Genomic DNA, 23,550 nt, shown 5'->3' with positions numbered 1-23,550 from the left:
CTGTGAAGTGCAAACAGATTAACAAGACTCGGCCCCAACCACAAGAAGTTCACCTTTAAGATCACAGCAGCACAACCCACCTTGGCGAAAAGCTGTGGAGATGCTGAGAGAGCGAAGAGTGAGGAGCCCAGGAGCCCGCTGAAATCTGAGAAAGCTCCCCAGCAGGGGTTGTGATTGACAGACTGTGAAGAACTCAGAAATTCACCGGGAGGGAAAGGTGTGGGTGGGAGGAGAGGGCGCGGGCAACAGGAAAAAGAAGGTAAGTGCAAAAAAGGCAAAAAGCAAAATGGGCTCTACCTTGTAATTACAACTATGGAAAAGTTACATGCAACCTGTGTATTATTTTGTTTACTAAGAGCACTATAACTTTCAATTCATTGTTTGCATTAGTGAAAGACTGCAGGTAAACCAACATCTGTCAACAGAGGAATGGCTAAATTAATTGTAGCACATACATATGCAGCCATTAATTGAAGAATGTGTGGGGGTCTACATGTGGTAATGTGAATCGATCTCCAGAATGTATTAAATCGAAAAACAACAAAGTGAAGAACAGTGTGACTAGAATATGCATATACGTGCATGGGTGTGGTTTACATATATTTATTATATTTAAATATTTCTGCATTTCTGAAAGGACATACACAAATGAGATGTTGATTGCTTCCAGAAAAGGAATCAGAAGTGAGAACGTGAATAATTATGTTTACCCTTTAGAACTGCTTAAATTTTTTTTTTTTTTTTTTTTTTTTTTTTTTTGCGGTACGTGGGCCTCTCACCGCTGTGGCCTCTCCCGTTGCGGAGCACAGGCTCCGGACGCGCAGGCTCACGGGCCCAGCCGCTCCGCGGCATGTGGGATCTTCCCGGACCGGGGCACGAACCCGTGTCCCCTGCATCGGCAGGCGTACTCTCAACCACTGCGCCCTGGCGGGTTTTTTTTTTTTTTGAAGTCAGAAGCCTCCTAAGAATTGCAGTGATGATCAGAAAACCTGCTGATCATAAATCATCTTCTTTTTTTTTTTTTTTTGTGGTACGCGGGCCTCTCACTGTTGTGGCCTCTCCCGTTGCAGAGCACAGGCTCCAGACGCGCAGGCTCAGCGGCCATGGCTCACGGGCCCAGCCGCTCCGCGGCATGTGGGATCCTCCCGGACCGGGGCACGAACCCGTGTCCCCTGCACTGGCAGGCGGACTCCCAACCACTGCGCCACCAGGGAAGCCCCTAGGACTGCTTAAATTTTTAACCTTATTGATATATCTCTTCTTCAGACACACATGGAGCCCTAGTTTAAAAATATAAGCCAGACCCCCCTCCCCAAAAAAAGGGACTTCCCTGGTGGTCCAGTGGTTAAGACTCGTGCTTCTCGGTGCTTTGTGACCGCCTGGAGGGGTGGGATAGGGAGGGTGGGAGGGAGGGAGACGCAAGAGGGAAGAGATGTGGGAACATATGTGTATGTATAACTGATTCACTTTGTTATAAAGCAGAAACAAAAAATAAAATAAATTACTCATCAAAAAAAAAAAAAAAAAAGACTTGTGCTTCTACTGCGGGGGTTGTGGGTTCGATCCCTGGTTGGGGAACTAAGATCCTGCATGCTGCATGGTGCGGCCAAAAAAAAAAACTAAGCCAGATATAAAAGACTATGGTTCATAAAAATTTTTTTAAATAATGAAAATAAGTAGAAATAAAATTTTTAAAAGACTGTGTGATTTTAGTTACATGACATTTTAGAAAAGTCGGTGGTTGACAAGGGCTGGAGTGGTTGAGGGAATGAGAATCGACTAGAAAGGGGAAGAAGGGAAATTTTTGGTGTACTGGAACTAGTGGTTACATATCTGTATAAATTTGCCAAACCTTATTGAACTATATACCTTAAAAGGGTAGATTTTATTGTATGTAAATTATACCTCAGTAAACTTAATTGGTTTTAATTCAAAGGTTTAAATAGTCAATTTAAAAAGATATATATATATTTACTTATTCGGTCTTGCTGGGTCTTAGTTGCAGCATGCAGGATTTTTAGTTGCAGCATGTGGGATCCAGTTCCCTGACCAGGGATCTAACCCGGGCCCCCTGCATTGGGAGCGTGGAGTCTTAACCTCTGGACCAACCAGGGAAGTCCCAAAAGTCAATTTTTAAATGTGCACAAATTCAGACAGGACTGGCAATAAATTTAGCAAGAATGCAAGTCATTTTATCTTGTTTGGGGCTTGGACATTACTGTGCTGTGTCCTAAGGCCCCACGGTATTTTGGAACCTCTCTTCTGAAAGGTGCGTTCATAATTTGCAGCTTGAGCAAAGATGGAGAGGCGGAGGCCGAGGGGCAGGACACAGCCTACCTTACCGACAGCAGACTTCACCACTGGCCACGCTTGGCCCCAGGAAGGGCCATTCCCCCACTTGGACTGGCCCCTGGCCCTGCCAAGGCTTGAGCTCCCTTGCTCTTTGGAGTTTTCCCTCCACACGCCCCAGCCTCAGCAAAGCCTGCCCTCTCCTGTTCACTGCCCACAGCTGGTGTGACTCCATTAATCTCCAAGCTTCCAGAAGAAAAGGAAGAAACCTAATTATCCCTCGGCTGGGAGGGCTCAGTGCCAAGAGACAGTGATCAGCCACTCAAGACTCACATGTGAAACTCAGAATATCAGGAGGACGGCAAGTTGGGACAAATTCCAAGTTTCAACCACCCCAGCCCGACTCAGTGTATGACTAACTTCACTAGAAGAGCAGGTAGGCCACAGCCTCAGCAAGAGTTGAATGGGAATAGCTTCTGTGCTGACGTAAACATCATGCCTTCATACCAGAAGGCCTACCCCATGGACCCAGGACAGCACTGAGCCAGGCCTCCAACCATAGCTGCAAGAGCAGGAAAGCCCAGAATGGAAATGTTCCTTGCTAGCTCTGGCAGCTCCTTCCACACATGGCTGTAGGGTATGGGTCAGCTGCCAGAAATAACCCTCCAGACTTTAACTTTGGTAACATAGGCCTTTGTCTTAGTATTTAATAAACCCAAGTAGCCTTTATAATTAGTCAGAAATGACACATACTTGAATCTGAGAGGCACAGACCAAAGCACAGTCTCCTACAAACCTAGCCTTTCATGCTTGTCTTGCTTGAGTTGCTTGATATTGAAAAACGCCAGCTCACACTGATGAACTAATACTTTGTGGCTACCTAACGGCTCATTTCGAAATCCTAAGATTAAGAGTTCTGAACACGAAAGGAGGGCTGTCTAGCAAGCTAGGGAAGGCTTCGGAGGAGAGTTGCATTAGAGCTTGACTAGTGCTTTCCCACCTACACACTTAAAAGGTTGTACTAAAATGTGACATTGAGAAACTGGAAGAGTGCCTTAATCCCATAATCCCTATTAAAGCCCTTCTTTTTTTTTTTTTTAAATTGAGGTATAGTTGATTTATAGTGTTGTGTTAGTTTCTGGTGTACAGCAAAGTGATTCAGTTATACATATATATATATTCTTTTTCAGATTCTTTTCCATTGTAGGTTATTACAAGATATTGAATATAGTTCCCTGCGCTATACAGTAGGACCTTGTTTACTTTTTTTTTTTTTTTACGGGACGCGGGCCTCTCACTGCTGTGGCCTCTCTCGTTGCGGAGCACAGTCTCCGGACGCGCAGGCCCAGCGACCATGGCTCACGGGCCCAGCCGCTCCGCGGCATGTGGGATCCTCCCGTACCAGGGCACGAACCCGTGTCCCCTGCATCGGCAGGCAGACTCTCAACCACTGCGCCACCAGGGAAGCCCCCCCCTATTTTATATATAGTATTGTGTATCTGTTAATCCCAAGCTCCTAATTTGTCCCCCTCTCCGCCTTCCCCTTCAGTAACCATAAGTTTGTTTTCTATGTCTGTGGGTCTGTTTCTGTTTTCTAAATAAGTTCATTTATATCATGTTTTTAGATTCCACATAGAAGTGATATCATATGATATTTGTCTTTCTCTGTCTGACTTGCTTCACTTTTTATGATCATCTCTAGGTCCATCCATGTTGCTGCAAATGGCATTATTTCATTCTTTTTTATGGCTGAGTACTAGTCCATTGTATATATGTACCACATCTTCTTCGCCCATTCATCTGTTGATGGACACTTAAGTTGCTTCCATATCTTGGCTATTGTAAGTAGTGCTGCTATGAGCATTGGGGGGCACATTTCTTTTTGAATTAGAGTTTTTGTCTTTTCCAGATATATGGCCAGAAGTGGGATTGCTGGATCATATAGCAGCTTTATTTTTAGTTTTTTAGGGACCCCCATACTGTTCTCCATAGTGGCTGCACAATTTCCATTCCCACCAACAATGTAGGAGGGTTCCTTTTTCTCCACACCCTCTCTAGCATTTATTATTTGTAGACTTTTTGATGATGGCCATTCTGACTGGTGTGACGTGATACCTCATTGTAGTTTTGATTTGCACTTCTCTAATAATTAGCAATGTTGAGCATCTTTTCATGTGCCTACTGGCCATCTATATGTAGGTCTTCTGCCCATTTTTTGATTGGGTTGTTTGCTTTTTTTGATATTGAGCTATATAAGCTGTTTTTATATTTTGGAAATTAAGCCCTTGTAGTTGCATCTTTTGCAAATATTTTCTCCCACTCTGGAGGTTGTCTTTTCATTTTGCTTATGGTTTCCTTTGCTGTGCAAAAGCTTTTGAGTTTATTTAGGTTGCCTTTGTTTATTTTTGCTTTTATTTCCATTATTCTAGGAGACAGATCCAAAATAAATATTGCTGCGATTTATGTCAAAGAATGTTCTGCCTCTGTTCTCCTCTAGGAGTTTTATAGTATCCAGTCTTACATTTAGGTCTTTAATTCATTTTGAGTTTACTTTCATATATGGTAGTAGAGAATGTTCTAATTTCATTCTTTTACATGGAGCCGTCCAGTTTTCCCAGCACCACTTATTGAAGAGACTGTCTTTTCTCCATTGTATATTCTTACCCGCTTTGTTGAAGATTAATTGACTGTAGGTATGGGTTTATTTCTGGGCTCTCTATTTCCTTCCATTGATCCATGTCTATTTCTGTGCCAATACCATGCTGTTTTGATTACTGTAGCTTTGTAGTATTGTCTGAAGTCTGGGAGGGTTATGCCTCCAGCTTTGTTCTTTTTCCTCAGGATTGCTTTGGCAATTCTGGGTCTTTTGTGTTCCCAAAGTCCTTCTGGTAGGCAAACTTATTTTGGAAATTGTCATTTACCATATTCATTACATGATCTGCTCAAGCCTCAGATTAAGCAGACATTAGTTTCAGAATTAATTGTAATTTTTTTTGTTGTTTGTTTTTTTGGTAGAAAAAGTGCTGTTTCCTATAACCCCACATTATGGAGAATGGTTTGACAACAGAGTTCTCTCTTCCCTTAGACCTTACCAACTTTCCAGATAGAACCCCACCCTCACCTCGCAAAGAACAGAAGCAAAGAAAATGTATCAGCATAAATAATTTATTGCGAACTCTCTAGTATCATACACGAGTGGGTTGACAATTCACTCAGAAGCATTTGGGACAGGAGACCAGGAGGTAGGCAGTGTAATGAAAGTGTAGCACGTGAAGACAGGTTGCTGAGGGGCAGCCTTCCTGCCATAGCCTGCTGGTGACCACTCTTGGCCCGCTAAGCTACCTGGGGCAGGAAGGAGCCGGGCCAGGCCAAGAGCCCTCAGTTCTCCTTTGGCCAGTCCAGCCCAGGTTTCCGGCCCTTCCCCCTGCTTCATCATTCACCTTCCTGTGGGGCTGAGGGAGGTGTTGGGAAGGTAAGAAGCTCTCTAGCTGCCAGGCTTGTGGGTGCTACCAGCTGAGCATGGGGTCCCCGGTCTAGTCCTTGGCTGGGCTTTCATTGCAGTATCTTCAGAAAGGTCGGGATGAGGGATGGGGCTTTGCTCTTGGAGGGCTGCCCTCCCTCTGTGGCATCCAGGAGCTGCTGCAGGTAACAGGAGGTGCCGAGCAGCACGTGGCCTGCGGCCTGCGTGCTGAAGAGGGCCCAGCGGAGAGCTTCTCTGGGTGGGATGAGAAGGCACTAGGGTCAAAACACAAAGAAAGCCCCTTCCTCCTCCCCCTAAATGCCTGCTCCCCCACGCTGCGTTCATAACTTCATAAACTGTAGAGTGACGTGCAAACAGAACAGATGCTGCCCTCCCTCAGCAAATGGGACAGGGTCTACAGTGTTACCTGCAATCGTACCTTAACTGAGACTAACTGAGACGTCCACAACCTCCCTCTTCTCATGCAAAATTCAAGCTCATTTAACAAGGCCTTTTATTTTTCTAATGCTACTTTGGGCCAGCCAGACTGATCTCTGTCACATGACTCTGCCCTTCACAACCTCTGTTCTAAACAGAAGTGTTTCCAAGTCATCTGTAGTCTAGCTAATTTTCAGAGTGCTGGACGTGAAGATCTCCATGTCTGGTGTTGCAGTGTACTGAGGACAGAACTCCAGTCAGACAGGCCTGAGTTCTAATTCAGTTTCATTAGCTGTGGCAACCTTGGCAAACTTCTATAGCTCTGAGCTTCGGCACCCTCATCTGTAAAGTGAGATCATACCATTTTGATCCCACACAGAGTTGGGAGGATGAAATAACATAAATCACTTAACACAGGACCTGATATGTAGAAGAGAAGGAGAAACGTAGGGTCAAGACTAGCTGGTTGAATGCTTGACTACTTTAACCAAATTCTTATCCAGATCTGTTTGAAAGAGATAGGTGAGGGTCACTAGGGGTGTCTAGTCCTAGGAGGGATCAGGAAGAAGAAAACAAAAGGAAAATAAATTCTTTCTGGCTGATATTAAAACTTGTTTTCTATTAACCTTCATTCAGTAAATGAACTTATGTTATGGCTGAGGTGGAGGGGGACAGGAAGACAATTAGAATCATAAACATCTGTATATAAAAATACTTAAAAAATTTAAAGGTGAAACCTGAGAAGTATACCCATTTCTCAAATTAGAGAACTGAGGCTTCAAACCAGCTGTCTGGACATGAATAGGAATGAAATTCTGACACATGCTACAATATGGATGAACTTTGAAAACATTATGCTAAGTAAAATAAACCAGACACAAAAGGGCAAGTATTGTATGATTATACTTACATGAGTTGCCTAGGATAGGAAAATTAATGGAGACAGGAAGTAGGACAGAGGTTAGCAGGGCTGGGGGAAGGGGGTGTGGAGAGTTAGTGTTTAATGGGTACAGAGTTACAGTTTGGGATGATGAAAAAGTTCTGGAAATAGATTTACAAGTAACTGTTGCACAACACTGTGAATGTACTTAACGTCACTGAATTTTATACTTAAAAAAAAAGTGGTTAAAATGGTAAATTTTATGGTATGTGTATTTTACCACCATTAAAGAAAAAACACTTGCTGAAGCCACTAAGTCATTCCACTGATTCCAGCTTGCTGTTGTTTTTTGTTTTTCTTTTGGGACCAATATGCCTACTATGTTTAGGTCTGAGGGTCCCATTTCCCCTAGACGGACTGAGTTTAAAGGCTGAAACTTCTTGCTCTAGATTTTGCAATCTGCAAACTGCTGGCAGCAAGCCCAGATCAAGAGGGGTATATGATCTGGTATAAGAGGAAAAGGGAACTTCTTGCCATAGAACGAGGCTCAAGCCTGCCGCTGAGTGTTATCTGTGGCAGGCAGAACCACGCGGCCTCAGGTCCCTCATCTGCAGACTGGGAATGCAGAGAATAAACTCGGAAAGCCAAGAAGGTCTGGTGTGCTCTAGCTACATACGTTCTGGCAGAACTCTGGAAGGAGTAGAATTTCTCAGAAACCCCTGAGAATGAGGATCATATGTATCTTCATTCCTTGTACAATTATTTGAATTATTGCTACGTACCAGCATTCACCAAGGTATTGGAGGCAACAGCAATTCTTGCCCTCATGGAGCTTGTTCTGACATCTTATTTATCTCTGTGTCTCTAGCTCATAGCATAGGGCCAGGACACAGAGAGTGCTCAGTAAACACTAAATGAAGCAACTGGGGAGGAGTAGCATCTGTCAGAAGTAACTGGCAAGAGGCCAGCTTTGTGGTTTTCGACTACTTGGATGTCTCTGCCTCAGTGGCTACATCTGCCTAATGAGGTAAGAGTTCTCTAGAGCACCACTGGAATAGCTGAATATGGAAACCACTACCATAACAGTATTTGTCTTATGATTAAACATATTCCCATGCTTCCTGTGATAGTTGATTAGACTTTCAAAAGTAAAGTAAAAAGTTTCTTTGAAAGTTCATTAGATGATACAAATGACTATTGTCCACAGACATACAAATTAATTCTGTTCTATGGAAGGACAGTTATTTCATCCCTCCCACCCCCATGGAAAAATCCAATTTTGTATTTATAAATAGCTCAGCATTCTTGTTGGATCTATATGTGGGTGGGATTTTGAACTGATTGTAACTTCTTGCTGGTTCTCTCACTAGTTGAGTTCAATAAAATTTTTGACACATGTTCATTTTTCAAAAGATTAGAAGACTACTTAGGAAAACTTACTACTTTAGGTGAAAAATAATTAGTTGTTATAGTGGGAGGTAATTAGAAAAGCTAAATGTATCCAGGTTCCACCAGCAGGAGTATATGTATCCCTTTGGCATATACTACAATAAACTAAAACATGAATTCAGCCATAAAGTCCTAGACAGATGCTAATTGTCATACTTTGTCAGCATCAACACCAGGCCCAGGCTCCGAGAAGCCTGAGGTGCATGGGAGAAGATAGCGCCTCTCCCATTGCAGTGTACCCAGCCTGTCCCCAGCTAACCCCAATTCACTCACTTCATGACGCGCCTGGCACCGTAGCAGCGCAGATCATAGGAAAGGGAGTATGTGCCATAGAGAGTCGCCTTCACGTTCAGGCAACCAATGAAGTCCTGTGGGTTCACCTTGTACAGGTCGAAGGTTACTTGGGCCACATCAATCTTCTTGGCAGGCTTACGGGAGAGGGAGAGTTGGTACCTAGTGCCCTGCATCAAGACAAGCATGTGGTTGGCACCCCTCAAGGATTTCTTCTAAGCTCCCAGTACTCTCCCTGACAGATGGGACGTCACCTGCTCTGATGGGGGCTGCCATTTCTGCCCCTTATGGAGGACCATGAGCACGGTGTCATCTGTCAGGGATTGGAAATACTCTTCTGTCTCTACAATTGTGCCATCTTCCTCCAGCACCAGGAAGAAAGGCTTGTCTGCCAGCATCAGGGTATCCTGGACCTGGAGAATAAGGTAAGTGATGCTTCTGCCATCACGTGTAGCCACAGAGCTGGTATGGGGAAGACCCACATCACACACCTCAAATGGCACACCTCAGACACACACGAGTGGGCCAGGACTTATGGGATGGGACTGGAACCCAGGGCTCTTGCTGTGGGATCACCATCCAAAGAACCTATATTATGGTATCCCTTGGTACCTGACTTCATGGTTAATATTCTAGAATAGTGCTGTCCAATAAAAATATAATGGGAGGGACTTCCCTGGTGGTCCAGTGGTAAAGAATCTGTCTTGCAATGCAGGGGAAGCAGGTTCGATCCCTGGTCAGGGAACTAAGATCCCACATGCCACGGGGCAACTAAGCCGGCATGCCACAACTACTGAGCTTGTGCACCTCAACTAGAGCCCGCGTGCTGCATACTGTAGAGCCCACACACCCTGGAGCCCGTGCGCCACAACTAGATAAGAGAAAACCCGCATGCCACAACTAGAGAGAAGCCCACGCGCCATGACGAAAGATCCCTTATGCCTCAACGAAGATCCCATGGGCCACAACTAAGACCCGACACAGCCAAAATAAATAAATAAATAAAAATAAAAAATAAATAAATCTTAAAAAATTATAACGGGAGTCACACATGTAACTTTTAATTGTGATATAATTTGCATGCCATAAAATTCACTCTTTTAAAGTCTACAATCCAGTGGTTTTTAGCATATTCACAAAGTTGTGCAACTACCACCACTGTATAATTTCAAAACATTTTCAACCCCATTTTTACCCCAAAGAGAAACCTAGCCCCATTAGCTGTCACTCCTCATTTCCTAGCCCTTGGCAACCTCTCCTCTTCTGTCCATCTCTGTGGATCTGTCTATGCTGGTCATTTCATATAAGTGGAATCATACAATGTGTGGTCTTTTTAGACTGGCTTCTTTCACGAACATGTTTTCAAGGTTCTTCTATGTTGCAGCATGATTCTTTACTTTTTTATGGCTGAATAATATTCTACTAAATAGATATACCACATTTTTAATCCATTCTTCAATTGATGGACATGTGGGTTGTTTCTATTTTTTGAGTATTATGAATAATGCTGCTATGCACATTCATGTACAAATTTTTGTGTGACATGTCTTTTCAATTTTCCTGGCTATATACCTAGGATTGGAATTGCTGAGTCATATAATAACACTATGTTTACTCTTCTTAAGGAAATACCAAACTGTTTTCTGAAGCTGTTGCATGATTTTACATTCCCAACAGCAATTTCTCCACATCCTCACCAACACTTGTTTTAGTCTGTCTTTTATTTTAGCCATTCTAGCGGTATGAAGTGTTTTTGATTTGCATTTCCCTAATGACTAAGGGTGGTGAGCATCTTTTCATGTGTTATCAGCCATTTGTACATCTTCTTTGGAGAAATATCTACTCAGATTCTTCGCCCATTTTCAAAAGGATCATCTTTTTACTGAGTTTTAAGAGTTCTTTATATATTCTTGATACTAGACCCTTATCAGATATGTGATTTGCAAATATTTTCTCCCATTCTGTGGGTTATCTTTTCATTTTTTTTGATCGTGTCCTTTGATGCACAAAAGTTTTTAATGTTGATAAAGTCCAACTTTTTTCCCTTTGGTTACTTGTGCTTTGGTGCCATATCTAAGAAACCAAGGTTATGAACACTTATACCTATGTTTTCTTCTAAGGGTTTTATAGTTTTAGCTCTACATTCAGGTCTTTGATCTATTTTGAATTAATTTTATATGTAGTATGAGGGAGGGATCCAACATCATTCTTTTGCATTTGGATAGCCCATTGTCTCAGGAATATTTGTTGAAAAGACTATTCTTTCTCCATTGAATAGTCTTGGCATCCTGTTAAAAATCAATTGACCACAGATACGTGGATTTATTTTTGGACTCTCAGTTCTATTCAGTTGATTTGTATGTATTATGGGCTGAATGGTATCCCCCCCAAATTCATATGTTGAAGTCCTAATCCCAGTACCTCAGAGTGTGACTATATTTGGAGATAGAGTCTTTAAAAAAGTAATTACATTAAAATTAGGGCATTAGAGTGGGCCATAATCCACTATGACTTGTAAGAAGGAAAGGTGTCTTTATAAGAAGGAAGGATTAGGACAAGTTACTCCCAATCAAGTGTAGGGGGAGCATGGAAATGGGGAAGGGTGTCATTCTTGCCCAATGTTACTACCACCCACAAGAGCTGCGTGTCCTTGGTTTCCTCTCTGAAAGCTTACCTGATCAATAGTTTTTACTTTTTTTTTTTTTTGACCATGCCAAGGGACATGCGGGACCTTAGTTCCCTAACCAGGGATTGAACCTGTGCCTCCTGCATTGGAGCGGGAAGTCTTAACCACTGGACCACCAGGGAAGTCCCATCTAATCAATAGTTTGAAAAAGTCTTCCACAGCTGTTAACAAAGCTTTGCATGGAAGGCCAATGTAGGAGACAGATTGAAGGAGAATTGCCCTGCATGAAGGTAAGGGAAGGAGATAGGGAAGGGAATCTCTAAAATCTTACTCAATACTCCAACTTCTGGGCAATTCTACAAGTTTAAGTACTACTGGAAAAGGGAACCTAAGGGTCCCTCCAGTAAGAAAAATAGACTCCCAAAATACCACTGACCTATTGTTAGTATCAGATGGTAATGTACTGCCCTCCCCCTGTCAACAGACAGACAGGATTCCAGGTGGGCACTACAAGCCCACTGGAGCTGCCATTAGAAAGGAAATCTTTTCACCATCTAAGCCATGAACTCCATCCCTGCTGAACTCCTAGCTCATGATGCAGAGGCAGCTGTTGGGGCCAGCTCTCTGCCAAAGTCCCCGTGGTGGGCTGTGCAGAGGCAGGCCCATTCCTACCTTGAGGCGGAGGTCCTCAAGGCTGTGTGTCATGATGCCTTTCCGCACACTCCGGTCAGCATTGCTTACTCTGCAGGGCCGGGCCCTGGGGGCCTCCGGGCTGGGCTGTGACAGCAGCTTCTGGGTCACCACCGAGGTGCTGACTGCCACGTACCTGGAGGCCAAATGGAGCATCAGAATGAGCTGTCTGATGCCTCCCAGCCCTCAACGCACAGCAGGGTAACTTACCTCCCAATCCTCTAGGCTGAGCTCATCATATTTCTCCTCCCCTACCACCCACCAAACCTGCTCTAGAGAGTCTTCCTCAAAAGCCTGCTGGATTGGTGCATCTTTTTTTTTTTTTTTAATTATTTATTTATTTTGGCTGTGCCAGGTCTTAGTTGCGGCACGCGGGATCTTCGTAGTGGTCTGCGGGATCTTTAGTTGCAGCATGCGGACTTCTTAGTTTTGGCATGTATGTGGCATCTAGTTCCCCGACCAGGTATCGAACCCGTGCCCCCTGCATTGGGAGTGCAGAGTGTTACCCACTGGGCCACCAGGGGAGTCCCTGGATCAGTGCATCTTAAACTTTAGTGGACACGTCACTCCCCTGGTGATCTTGTTAAAATGCAGGTTCTGATTCAGCAGGTCTGGGTAGGCTCTGAGATTTTATGTATGTAATGAGTTCCCAAGTGATATTGACACTGCTGGGTTTCAGACCATGACAAGTAGCCAGTCAGAAGACTACCCCACATTTGCCCAATTACCACTTTCCTCTCTTAGCCTCATTCTTCTCACCTGTAATGTGAGACGAAGTGGCAAAGCTGAGGTCAATATAAGACAGTTTTGAACTCAGATACACGATGTAGAACAAAAGGTGTGCAGTGAACCTAGATTTTGGAGTCAGGCAGACCCAAGTTCGAATCCTGACTCCACTACCCATTTGCTAGGTGACTGAGAGAGCCCACCCTGTGCCTCGGTTTCCCCATCTGTTAATTTGGCATAATAATCCCCACTTCCCAAAGTTGTGGTGAGGTCTAAATGAGATCAATAATGAAAGCATCAAGCAGTATCTACCTCTTTCTACTCAATGTGTGATATGGGGGACTGTGGGGGGAGAGACAGCAGCATTAATATCTCCTGGGGGCTTGTGGGAGGGGCAAATCTTGGGTCCCACTCCAGACCTCCTGAATCAGCACCTGCATTTGAATAAGACACCCAGGTGACTTATGTGCCCATCGAAGTTCAAGAAGGTCTGCCCTACAGCTCACAGTAGCTCCCCTTCCCTTCCATGCTTGGCTCTACTTACCTGGAGAGGGACCTGGGGTAGAGAAGGCTGAGGGACTTCATGGCGTATTCCATCCTCGTCAGCTGGACAGTGTTGGGCCTGGGAAGGAAGAAGAGACAGCTCCTTAGGTGGGGATGGGAGGGTTCCCTCTCTCTTGTCTTTTGACACAGAGCAACCCCACCTCCATCCAGCAAGCCTCTCCTCTGGTCTGCCCTAGCAACTCACACACACACCTCCCCCAGCCCTTCCCCTGTCCCACCCACGTACGCCACCGTGAGCAAGCTAGAGACCCCCTTAGTGCCCAGGCTCAGCCCCCCTCAGCAGCCGCTCCTCCCTCCCCGGCACCACTCACTCCATGTTTCTCTGACCCTGGCTCTGGTCACACTGATCAGGGTTCACAAGTCGGGACTGAAGAGGCCCTGCCTGGTTAGTTCCTGTCCCTGGGGGCAGAGTCCACTTTACGCTGGCGGGAGGCGAGTCACACCACCTTGCACTGCTGGGGACCTTCCCTCACCTGTTGTTCAGAGACCTCCCAGGCCAGGCAACCCAGTCTAAGCCTGCTCTCTCCAGTGGGTCCTTGAGCAATCCGAACCCCTCCTGAGGGTTCCTGCTGGCCAGAGACTTTCTACCACGATGGAACCGTTCTACATCCGTTCTCTCCAATACTGGAGCTGCTAGCCCCACATGGCGACTGAGCCCTTGAAGTGTGGCCGTACAACTGAGGAGCTGGATTTTTATTTTTATTGAATGTTAACTAACTTAAATGTACACAGCCACTGTGGCTCAAGGCTGCTGGCCGCCATTCTGGGCACTAGCCGACGGCCCTGGGCTGACCTGCCAGCCCTTCTCTCCTGAGCCTGCTCGATCTAGCTCCTGCAGGCTCCAAGCCCTCCTGCAGGCAGTTCCTCCACCTGTAATGCCTCCCTTGACCCAGGGCTAAACGTTTGCAGCCCTGAAGCCTGAGTTTCACTGTTTTCCACATCTCGGAAAGCCTTCTTAGATGGCTCACAGAATTTCCCCTTCATCCTTGCCCTTCCTTCTTCCTAGCCAAGTGGGCCTCAGTGTCTGCTTCTGCCATAGCAGCCCCGCTCCTTGGGTGCCTCGCCCTGAGATGTTCTCCCTTTCCCAGCCCCCCTGCAGACAGGGCCTGCCTCAGAGCCAGGGGCTCAAGGAGTGCATGGAACGCAGCCCCCTCCCCAGTCTTTCCTTCTGACAATGCAAGGGACGCCCCAGGCCAGCCTGTCTGAGAAAGCCCTCTCCCCCTCTTAGCACTACCCACATCAGCTTGCTTCAGCCTCCCTCCTCACTCCCAGTCACAAAACTTCACCCAGCCCCACCTCACCGGTTCTCTAGGAGCCAGAACCAAACCAAAACAAAAAACCCAGAGTAAGAAAGTCCTTACCTCCCACTTCCCAGCCTCCTAACCTTCCAATACTGCCCTTCTCAGCCCAGCCCTCCCTCCATTTTATTTCCAGCTCCCAGGGCAGCCCCTCCCCTGGCCTCCAGCCCCAGCTGGAAAAGAGCACAGACACTGAGTGTGCAGCTCTCACCCTTGGGATGTCAAGCCATCCTCACTTCCAGAAAAAGCCAGAAAGGAGGGGTGGAGGCATGTTTCGAAAGATTTGGGGCAGGGTATGGCCCAGGACATGGTATTGGGCACACAGGGCACAGGAAACAGGCAGGTGTGCATGGTGGTCCCAGCTCTACCCATGTTAGCTGTTGGAGTGTAGACAAGTTCCCTTAACCTCCTGAGCCCCAGTTTCGCTCACCTCTTCAACAGAGATCATGATTCCTGTCTTAATGATCCTGACCGAGGTAAGGATTTGTAATAATAAAAGTAAAGGGCTTTGCAACAGAGATACTTAATAGATAGAAACAAATATTGGTGTTATTGATAATATAATTATTTAATAATAGCAGATAATTTAATAATAATAATAAAGACTAGCTGAGATGTGTAGTGGTTAAGAGTGTAAGATCTATGACCCAGAAGTTCTACATATACCTAATATTTGGAGTTATATATATATCTCCAAGGGAAATGAAAATCTATGTCCACACAAAAACTCATACACGAGAAAGTTCATAGTGTTATTCATAACAGGCAAAATGTAGAAACAACCCAAATGTTCGTCAATTGATGAATGGATAAAAAAGAGTGGTATATCCATAAATGGAATGTTATTTGTCAATCGAAAGGATATATGCTACTACAGTACATGGACAAACGTTGAAAACATTATGCAAAGTGAAATCACAAGGGATTTATTATGCAAACATTATGCAAAGCCAGTCACAAGAGATCACAGACATACTTGTATCATTCCACTTGTATGAAATGTCCGGAATAGACAAAACTATAAAGACAAAAAATTAATTAGTGGTTGTTTAGAGGGGCTGGGGAGTGGAAGGGGAATGGGAACTGCTAGTGGGCATGGGGTTTCTTTCAGGGGAGCCAAAAAAAGTTCTAATCTAGTAATCTGAACACAATCTACTTTGATGATTGTGCTAAATCTATTTGGAGGTTGTACAACCCTGCAAATATACTCAAACCATCAGATTGTACACCTAAGTGTGTATGGTATATGGATTATATCTCCATAAAGCTGTTTTTAAAAAAAGAGTTCAACCTCACCTTTCTTTTAGAGTTGGGTTTTTCACACTAGTGCATCAGAATCACATGGAAGACTTGTTAAAGATTAGATTGCTGGGCTCCACCGGCAGAGTTTCTGACTCAGTATGTCTGGGGTGGGGCCTAAGAAAGTGTATTTCTAAGAGTTTCCGAGGTGATGCTGACACTGTGTCTACTTAGGGACCCTATTTTGAAAACCAGCAGTCTAGCACTAGCTGTGTGATGTAACTCATCTAAGCTTCAGTTGGATCTAACAAATGGGGATTAAAAATGGTTCCTACCCCACTGGGTTGTCATGAAGATTAAATGAGATAATCGTGAAAAGTACTTGATATAAAGTTTAGTGCACCCTTCAGGCTCAATAAATAGCTATAATCATCATCATCATCATCATCATCATCCTATTACTTATATCTAAATCCTTCCCTATAAAAACTTTCAGGCAACCATCATTCACTCACTCAACAAATACTTATTAGGTACTTACCTTGTGCCAGCCCTCCTAGGGTCTGAGAATACAGCAGGAAACAACACAGCCTTGTCCCACACTTCAAGGAGCTGACATTCCTGGAGGAAGGGGGAACTCAGACCATGAACAAATATGCAAATAATCAAGATAATTTCAGATAATGATGTTCTGGGAAGAAAACAACACAAGGTGATATGATAACAAATGGCTGGAGAGCTAGATTGGCCTGTAGGCTTAAGAAAGGCCTCAGGGCTTCCCTAGTGGCGCAGTGGTTAAGAATCGGCCTGCCAGCAAAGGGGACACGGGTTTGAGCCCTGGTCCGGGAAGATCCCACATGCCGTGGAGCAGCTAAGCCCGCGAGCCACAACTACTGAAGCCTGCGCACCTAGAGCCCATGCTCCGCAACGAGAAAAGCCAGCGCAGTGAGAAGCCTGCACACCGCGACGAAGAGTAGTCCCCGCTCACCGCAACTAGAGAAAGCCCACACGCAGCAACAAAGACCCAATGCAACCAAAAATAAATAAATAAATAAATAAACTTAAAAAAAGAAAGAAAGGGCTCAGAGGTGAGCTTTCAGCTAAATCCTGACTGATGAGAAGTCAGTCTTTTCAAGACCTGGAGTGTCTTGGTCTGTTTGGGCTGCTATACAGAATACCATAAACTGGTGACTAATAAGAAACTTATTTCTCATAGTTCTGGAGGCTGACAAGTCCAAGATCAAGGTGCTGGTAGTTCTGGTCTCTGGTGAAGACCTTCTTCCTGGTTCACAGAGAGCTGTCCTCTCTCTGTGTCCTCACCTGGTAGAAGGAGCAAGGGAGTCTCTTTGATAAGTATACTAATCCCACCACCCCCAAATTCCACCTCCAAATACCATCACATTGGGGATTAGGTTTCAACATACAAATGGAGGCAAGGGTGGGGGACACAAACATGCAGTCTATAGTTCCACCCGGGACTGGAATCATCTTTTGAAGTCCTGGAGGTGGGCTGGGGGCATTCAAGGCAAAGGAAACATCAGTGCAAAGGATTTGAGAAGAGAATGAGCAGGGTGAGGAAACAGGAACACAAATCACTAAACTTCAAGACAGACCAAGAGCCAGAAGAGAAGTACCAATACTTCAGGGAGGAAATTATGGGGAAAGGGTTGGGGCCCCTCCCTTGGACATTCATGCCTCAAATATTTATTGAATATCCAACATGTGCCTAGTGTCTCATGATAAGCCAATGGATGACTCAGAAGCAGTCTGACTCAGAAGCCCTGATGAACATCATGGAAATCACACACAGAAAAGAAAAAGATAAGCACAAGCTAAAGCCAGAGAGTGTCTGTGGGGGATGGAGGAATGCTTGGTGAACCTGAGGATTCTTCACAGTGCTTAAGAGGATGGTTTTGGCTCATGCATAATTTATGTATTCAGCAAGCATTTCTTTTTTATTTATTTATTTATGGCTGCGTTGGGTCTTCGTTGCTGTGCACGTGCTTTCTCTAGTTGCGGTGAGCAGGGGCTACTCTTTGTTGCGGTGCACGGACTTCTCGTTGCGGTGGCTTCTCATGTTGCGGAGCACGGGCTCTAGGCACGCGGGCTTAGTAGTTGTGGCTCACGGGCTCTAGAGCGCAGGCTCCGTAGTTGTGGCGCATGGGCTTAGTTGCTCCACAGCATGTGGGGTCTTCCCGGACCAGGGATCGAACCCGTGTCACCTGCAGGCGGATTCTTAACCACTGCGCCACCAGAGAAGTCCTGATGACTCAGTTCTTATCCCTCTCTTTGAGGCGCTCACCTCTAGTCTGGGAGGCAGATGTCAGCGTGGTTCCCAAATGCTGAAATGCATAAAATCATTTGAGCATCTTGGAACAGAGAAGGACTCTAGTTATGAAGCAAAATTGAGAAGCCAAAAAAGAAAAGACTATATATTCAACCTTATGAAAAAACTATTCTGCATGTTAAAATTGTGACACCATGAGTAAAGTCAAAAGACATACAATAAATAGGAAAAATATATGGCAACTAAAATTATAGACAAGAGGTCATCTCTCTCTCTGTCTCTGCCATCTGTATATAAATTAACAAGGCCAACAATGCAGTAGAAAAATAGACAAAGGATATGAACACAGTTCAGGGAAATGAAATACAAATGACTCAAACATAAAAAGATACTTCAGTTTTTTCAGATAACAATTTTGAAATTCTTATTTTATGTATTTTTTTATTGTGGTAAAGTGTACATAACATAAAATTAACGATTTTTAAGTATACAGTTCAGTGGCATGAAGTATATTCATACAGTTGTGCAACCATCATCACCATGTTCCTTAGCAACCACTACTCTGCTTTCTGCCTCTGCCTAATTTCTTTTTCTTTCATGGCCTTGACATTTCTTAAAAGTATCGTCCAGTTATTTTGTAGAATGTCCCTCAATTTGAGTTCATCTGTCACCTCTTCATGATTAGATTCAGGTTAAGTATTTTGGGCAAGAATATCACCTCAGTGATGCTGTGTCCTCAATATTAGCAGGAGGCATAAGGAGTCAGTTTGTCTCACTCCTGGGCAAGTTAACTTGATTACTTAGTTAAGGGGGTGAGTGCCAGGTTTCTCCACTGTAAAGTTACCGTTTCTTCTTGCAAAGATTAATCTGTGGGGAGATACTTTGAGACTTTGAGTGTGAAAGATGCACGCTCTTGGGAAAGTCACAGATCCCTTCCAGGCATCAGTTTCTCCGTCTGTGAACTGGGAACAGAGACGTCTTAAAATCGAATTAGAGTTAAAGAAAGTGTAAGTGCTCGAGAGGCTGGAGTATCAGCTCCCGACCTTGGCAAAAAGAAACACGCGCTGGGGGTTTAATTTTCTGCACGCTCCAAATGCTGGGGCGAGACGGACAGGGCGGGGCCTAGAAGAAAATCGTGTGCGTATGTGTGCGCGTGCGCAGGGACGTGACTACAGAGTCGGTCCTCCGGAGACAGAGAGGCCGGAAGTTGTCCTCACAGAACCGCTAGGCTGTTGGGTGGGCGGAGCTGAGGCGGCGCGCTTAGGGTTGGCAGGCATGTTAGCGCTCTAGTAGCTGCAGCTGGTCGGCGTGAGGGGCTCCAGGGCTCTGGGCAGGGAAGATGGCGTCTCGGGCAGGTCCGCGAGCGGCCGGCACCGACGGCAGCGACTTTCAGCACCGGGAGCGCGTCGCCACGCACTACCAGATGAGGTATGAAGTGAGGCGAGGAGCTCGCAGGGCCTGGGACGCGACGCCGGCCCGGCCTCAGGGTCTTGCTCCCCAGCCCGCTCTCGCGCACCTGCCAAGTCCCCTCCTCCTGCGACGGCCCGGGGCCGGCCCCCAATCCCGGGAAGCCCCGTCGCTCCTGTGAGTTCCACCCATTGATCCCGCTGTGCCTTGAGGGGTCTGGCCCCGCTTGGGCTCCGGTGTCTCGGCGATGCTGGCCCCGCTCTCTAATCTCGGGAACCTGATATCTAATTGAGCCTCAGTTTGCTTATCTGGCAAGGGAAAATTAATCTACCTTTTCGGTCTTGGTGATGAATTAGTGAGCCAATAATCGCATAAAGAGCGTAGCATAAGATCTAGCACATAAGTCTGTCCAGTACGCGGTAGCTGTTATATTTTGGGTTGTTTTGGGGATTTGGACCTTGAAGTCCAGACTTACTCTGCCTCAAATGAGTTTTATGAAACTCCCCCACGTAAGGGATATTTCTACATTCGTTTATTCGTTCAACAAATATTTATTGAGCTTCTACCCATCAGGCATTGTGCTAGGCCCTGAGGATAGAATAGCGAAAGCAGCCCTGGTCTTTGTATTCATGTTATACCTTCAATAAAAAAGTCTATTGACAAACAAACAAAACTGGTCCCTGCCTTCATGGAGCTTCAAGTCTACAAGTGACTGATTCCCCTCCCGCCCCACCTTTCTGCACTTTCTATAATGAATATTTTTAAAAATAAAAAATTTTTAGAGATTTTCTTTACTTAAATCCATTGAAATTTCCCTGAATCTTTTCCACGTCTTTTTCTCCACAGTTTTAAAGAATGACAAGCTCTTTGAAACCTCACTTTATTCTTATCCTTAGACCCTTGTCTAAAGGGCACCTCACAACTCAAGCCAGTGTTTTCATGCCTGTCTAGAGCAGAAACTCTGCTCTATGAAGGCGTGAAGGGGATATATTTAGGACCTGAGAGAATTCAAAGAATAAGAGAAAATATCCTTACTTTAGATGAAAAATGTACTCTAGCTGGAGAAGTACGGGCAGCTTGAGTTGGTTTCCTTGCTGCCAATACCTCCTTCCATAGGCTATCCTCCTATGCCACAGTCAGAGTTCTCTTTCATTTTTTTTTTTGGCCACGCCATGGGGCTTGGAGGACCTTAGTTGCCCGACCAGGGATTGAACCTGTGGCCTTGGCAGTGAAAAGCCAGATTTCTAACCACTGGACCGCCAGGGAATTCCCCAGAGTTCTCTTTGTAAACACAGCCCTGAGTTACTCTTCTGTCTTTAAAGTGACTCAGTGATAGTCTTTGCAACTTCATATCCTGCTGCTCCCCTCTCCACCACATTGTAGTCCTTCCACACCCAACCATTTGCTCTCCTGGAACACAAATGCTTATGCCTTTTTGCCTGCATGCTGTTACCTCTGCTTGGAATGTCCATCTCCACCCACGTCTCAGAGCCTAGCTCAGATAACACCCTTGTCCAGACAGCCTTCTCAGTCAACTCATCTCAATCAGAATTCATTACTCTTTCCCGTGATTCCATATATTTTGCAACATAGATTTACTAGAGTTTTTCCAGTTCGTTTTCTAATTGCTTTTTTCTTCTGTGTACCTTGTTCCCAGCCTCCAGGCAGGAACTATACCTTATTCACGTCTGTTTCCCAGTGTCCAGTATAGTTGCCTGACATAGAGTTGTTGGTCAGAAAATTTTGAATGAAAGGTACTTCTCCCTCTGCTCTGCCCCACAGTGTGACCCTCAAGTATGAAATCAAGAAGCTGATCTACGTGCATCTGGTCATATGGCTGCTGCTGGTTGCCAAGATGAGTGTGGGGCACCTGAGGCTCTTGTCGCATGATCAGGTGGCCATGCCCTATCAGTGGGAGTACCCCTATTTGCTGAGCATTGTGCCCTCCCTCTTGGGCCTCCTCTCCTTCCCCCGCAACAACATTAGCTACCTGGTGCTCTCCATGATCAGCATGGGGCTCTTTTCCATCGCTCCCCTCATATATGGCAGCATGGAGATGTTCCCTGCTGCACAGCAGCTGTACCGCCATGGCAGGGCCTACCGCTTCCTCTTTGGTTTTTCTGCCGTCTCCGTCATGTATCTGGTGTTGGTGCTGGTGGTCCAAGTGCATGCCTGGCAGTTATACTACAGCAAGAAGCTCCTGGACTCTTGGTTCACCAGCACACAGGAGAAGAAGCGTAAATGAAGCCTGCTTGATGAACTACTGTGTGAGGTGAAGCCTGGGCCTCCCATCCAGTGGAGTGAGAGGGTAGAGGAGCTGTTCTAAAACCTCCTTCGGTGATTTTGGCAGCTGCGATGTTGACAACTAGTGCAAACTAGGTCCAAGTTCTGCAAAGCTCCTTCTGTTGCCATCAGCTGGTAGCAAAACTATGTTTAATTTACTCCTGGTTGGTGGAACTGGGTGATCAGCAGCTGTGAAACAAATTTCAGCTGGTTAAAGTTGAGATCCTTCTGAGTTTTTCATCCTTGCCTCTTTTTGGTCATTCTCTCTGCTTCCATCCATCACCCCTTAGCCACCGAGACTGGAGGAGATAGGGAATAAATCACATTCTACTTCAATCTATGAGTCATGGGGCAGGAAACATTTGAGAGGCTGCTCCCCTTGCAGGCTGTGGTCTCTACTGTGAAGCGTTTTAATTAAAAAGAACCTCAATAAAGTTACAACTGCCTTGTCCCCCCTGTGCTTTGTGTTCGGCATCTGATAGAGTGTGAAAAGTGTGTTGTTTGAGTGGCCTTAGTCACTAGGCGGTACGTAGAGGCTCCCCGAGAAACCTGGCAGTGGCGGTGGGGAAGTGAACTGGACATAGGGAACTTAAGTCATAGTTGCAACCCTGCAGCTGATTGGCAGGAACTACTGTGGGCCATACATTTAACCTCCACCTCTCAAATGGTCCGTTCTCATTTATCCAGCTTGGGTTATGGGTTCGTCTTTTGGTTGGATACTCATGTTTATCATTCAGTGTTAACAGTGTTAGTTATGTGTCTAATACTGTTTTATGGTATCCAAAAGAATTTTAAAGTATCCTGCATATAAAAAATTTGCAATCTAGGTGAAACGTAATATCCATGTGAAACAACTAATGAACACAGTATGTCTGGTGTGGAGCAGAGAAGTTAAAAATAGAAGTGGGGGGCTTCCCTGGTGGCGCAGTGGTTGAGAGTCCACCTGCCAATGCAGGGGACACGGGTTCGTGCCCATGTCCGGGAAGATCCCACATGCAGCGGAGTGGCTGGGACCGTGAGCCATAGCCGCTGAGCCTGTGCGTCGGGAGCCTGTGCTCCGCTACGGGAGAGGCCACAACAGTGAGAGGCCCGCATACCGCAAAAAAAAAAAAAAAAAAAAGGAAAGAGATCTGTGAACTAAAGGCCCTTTCACACATAAAAGTCTGACATGGTACATATTTATTGCGTGAAAGATGTGTGTTGGGCTTCCCTGGTGGCGCAGTGTTTAAGAATCCGCCTGCCAATGCAGGGGACACGGATTGGAGCCCTGGTCCGAGAAGATCCCACATGCCACGGAGCAACTAAGTGCGTGCGCTACAACTACTGAAGCCTGCGAGCCTAGAGCCCATGCTCCACAACAAGAGAAGCCACCGCAATGAGAAGCCCTCACACCGCAACAAAGAGTAGCCCCCGCTTGCCGCAACTAGAGAAAAGCCCGCATGCAGCAACGAAGACCCAACACAAACAAAAATAAATAAAAACAAAAACATTAGGTGTGTACTCAGTCTCTATTAGGTACTGGCAGTACTTCTAGGTACCCAACCTTTAGATGTCCTGATTATCATTTCAAACTCAGTGTGTCCTAAACTTAACTCTTTGCCTTCTACCTCATATTCATTCCTC

General features: G+C 45.4%; 3 protein-coding genes across 3 annotated transcripts in view; 2 read left to right on the top strand and 1 right to left on the bottom strand.

The window, feature by feature from the left end:
• IL17RE (interleukin 17 receptor E) overlaps nt 1-23,550 on the top strand; it is a 43,872-nt gene that overhangs the window by 3,442 nt on the left and 16,880 nt on the right. The window contains exons 3-4 of the mRNA XM_030840702.3: nt 2,289-2,725; nt 9,050-9,232. The gene's annotated coding sequence lies outside the window, so the exon portion shown is untranslated. The remainder of the gene's footprint in view (nt 1-2,288; nt 2,726-9,049; nt 9,233-23,550) is intronic.
• On the bottom strand, nt 5,842-13,464 carry CIDEC (cell death inducing DFFA like effector c). Its single transcript, XM_030840734.2, has 5 exons — nt 13,394-13,464; nt 12,106-12,259; nt 9,062-9,220; nt 8,790-8,977; nt 5,842-6,004 (listed from the first exon to the last, which is right to left on the bottom strand). The coding sequence occupies exons 1-5, from the start codon at nt 13,444-13,446 to the stop codon at nt 5,842-5,844; spliced, it is 717 nt and encodes a 238-aa protein (XP_030696594.1). The 5' UTR covers nt 13,447-13,464.
• JAGN1 (jagunal homolog 1) lies at nt 19,459-22,378 on the top strand. Its single transcript, XM_030840735.3, has 2 exons — nt 19,459-19,665; nt 21,427-22,378. The coding sequence occupies exons 1-2, from the start codon at nt 19,577-19,579 to the stop codon at nt 21,887-21,889; spliced, it is 552 nt and encodes a 183-aa protein (XP_030696595.1). The 5' UTR covers nt 19,459-19,576; the 3' UTR covers nt 21,890-22,378.

Source organism: Globicephala melas, chromosome 11 (assembly GCF_963455315.2).
Source record: "Globicephala melas chromosome 11, mGloMel1.2, whole genome shotgun sequence".
NCBI lineage: Eukaryota > Metazoa > Chordata > Mammalia > Artiodactyla > Delphinidae > Globicephala > Globicephala melas.
The sequence above is the reverse complement of the archived record's forward strand: the minus strand, read 5'-3'. Positions and strand labels throughout refer to the sequence as shown.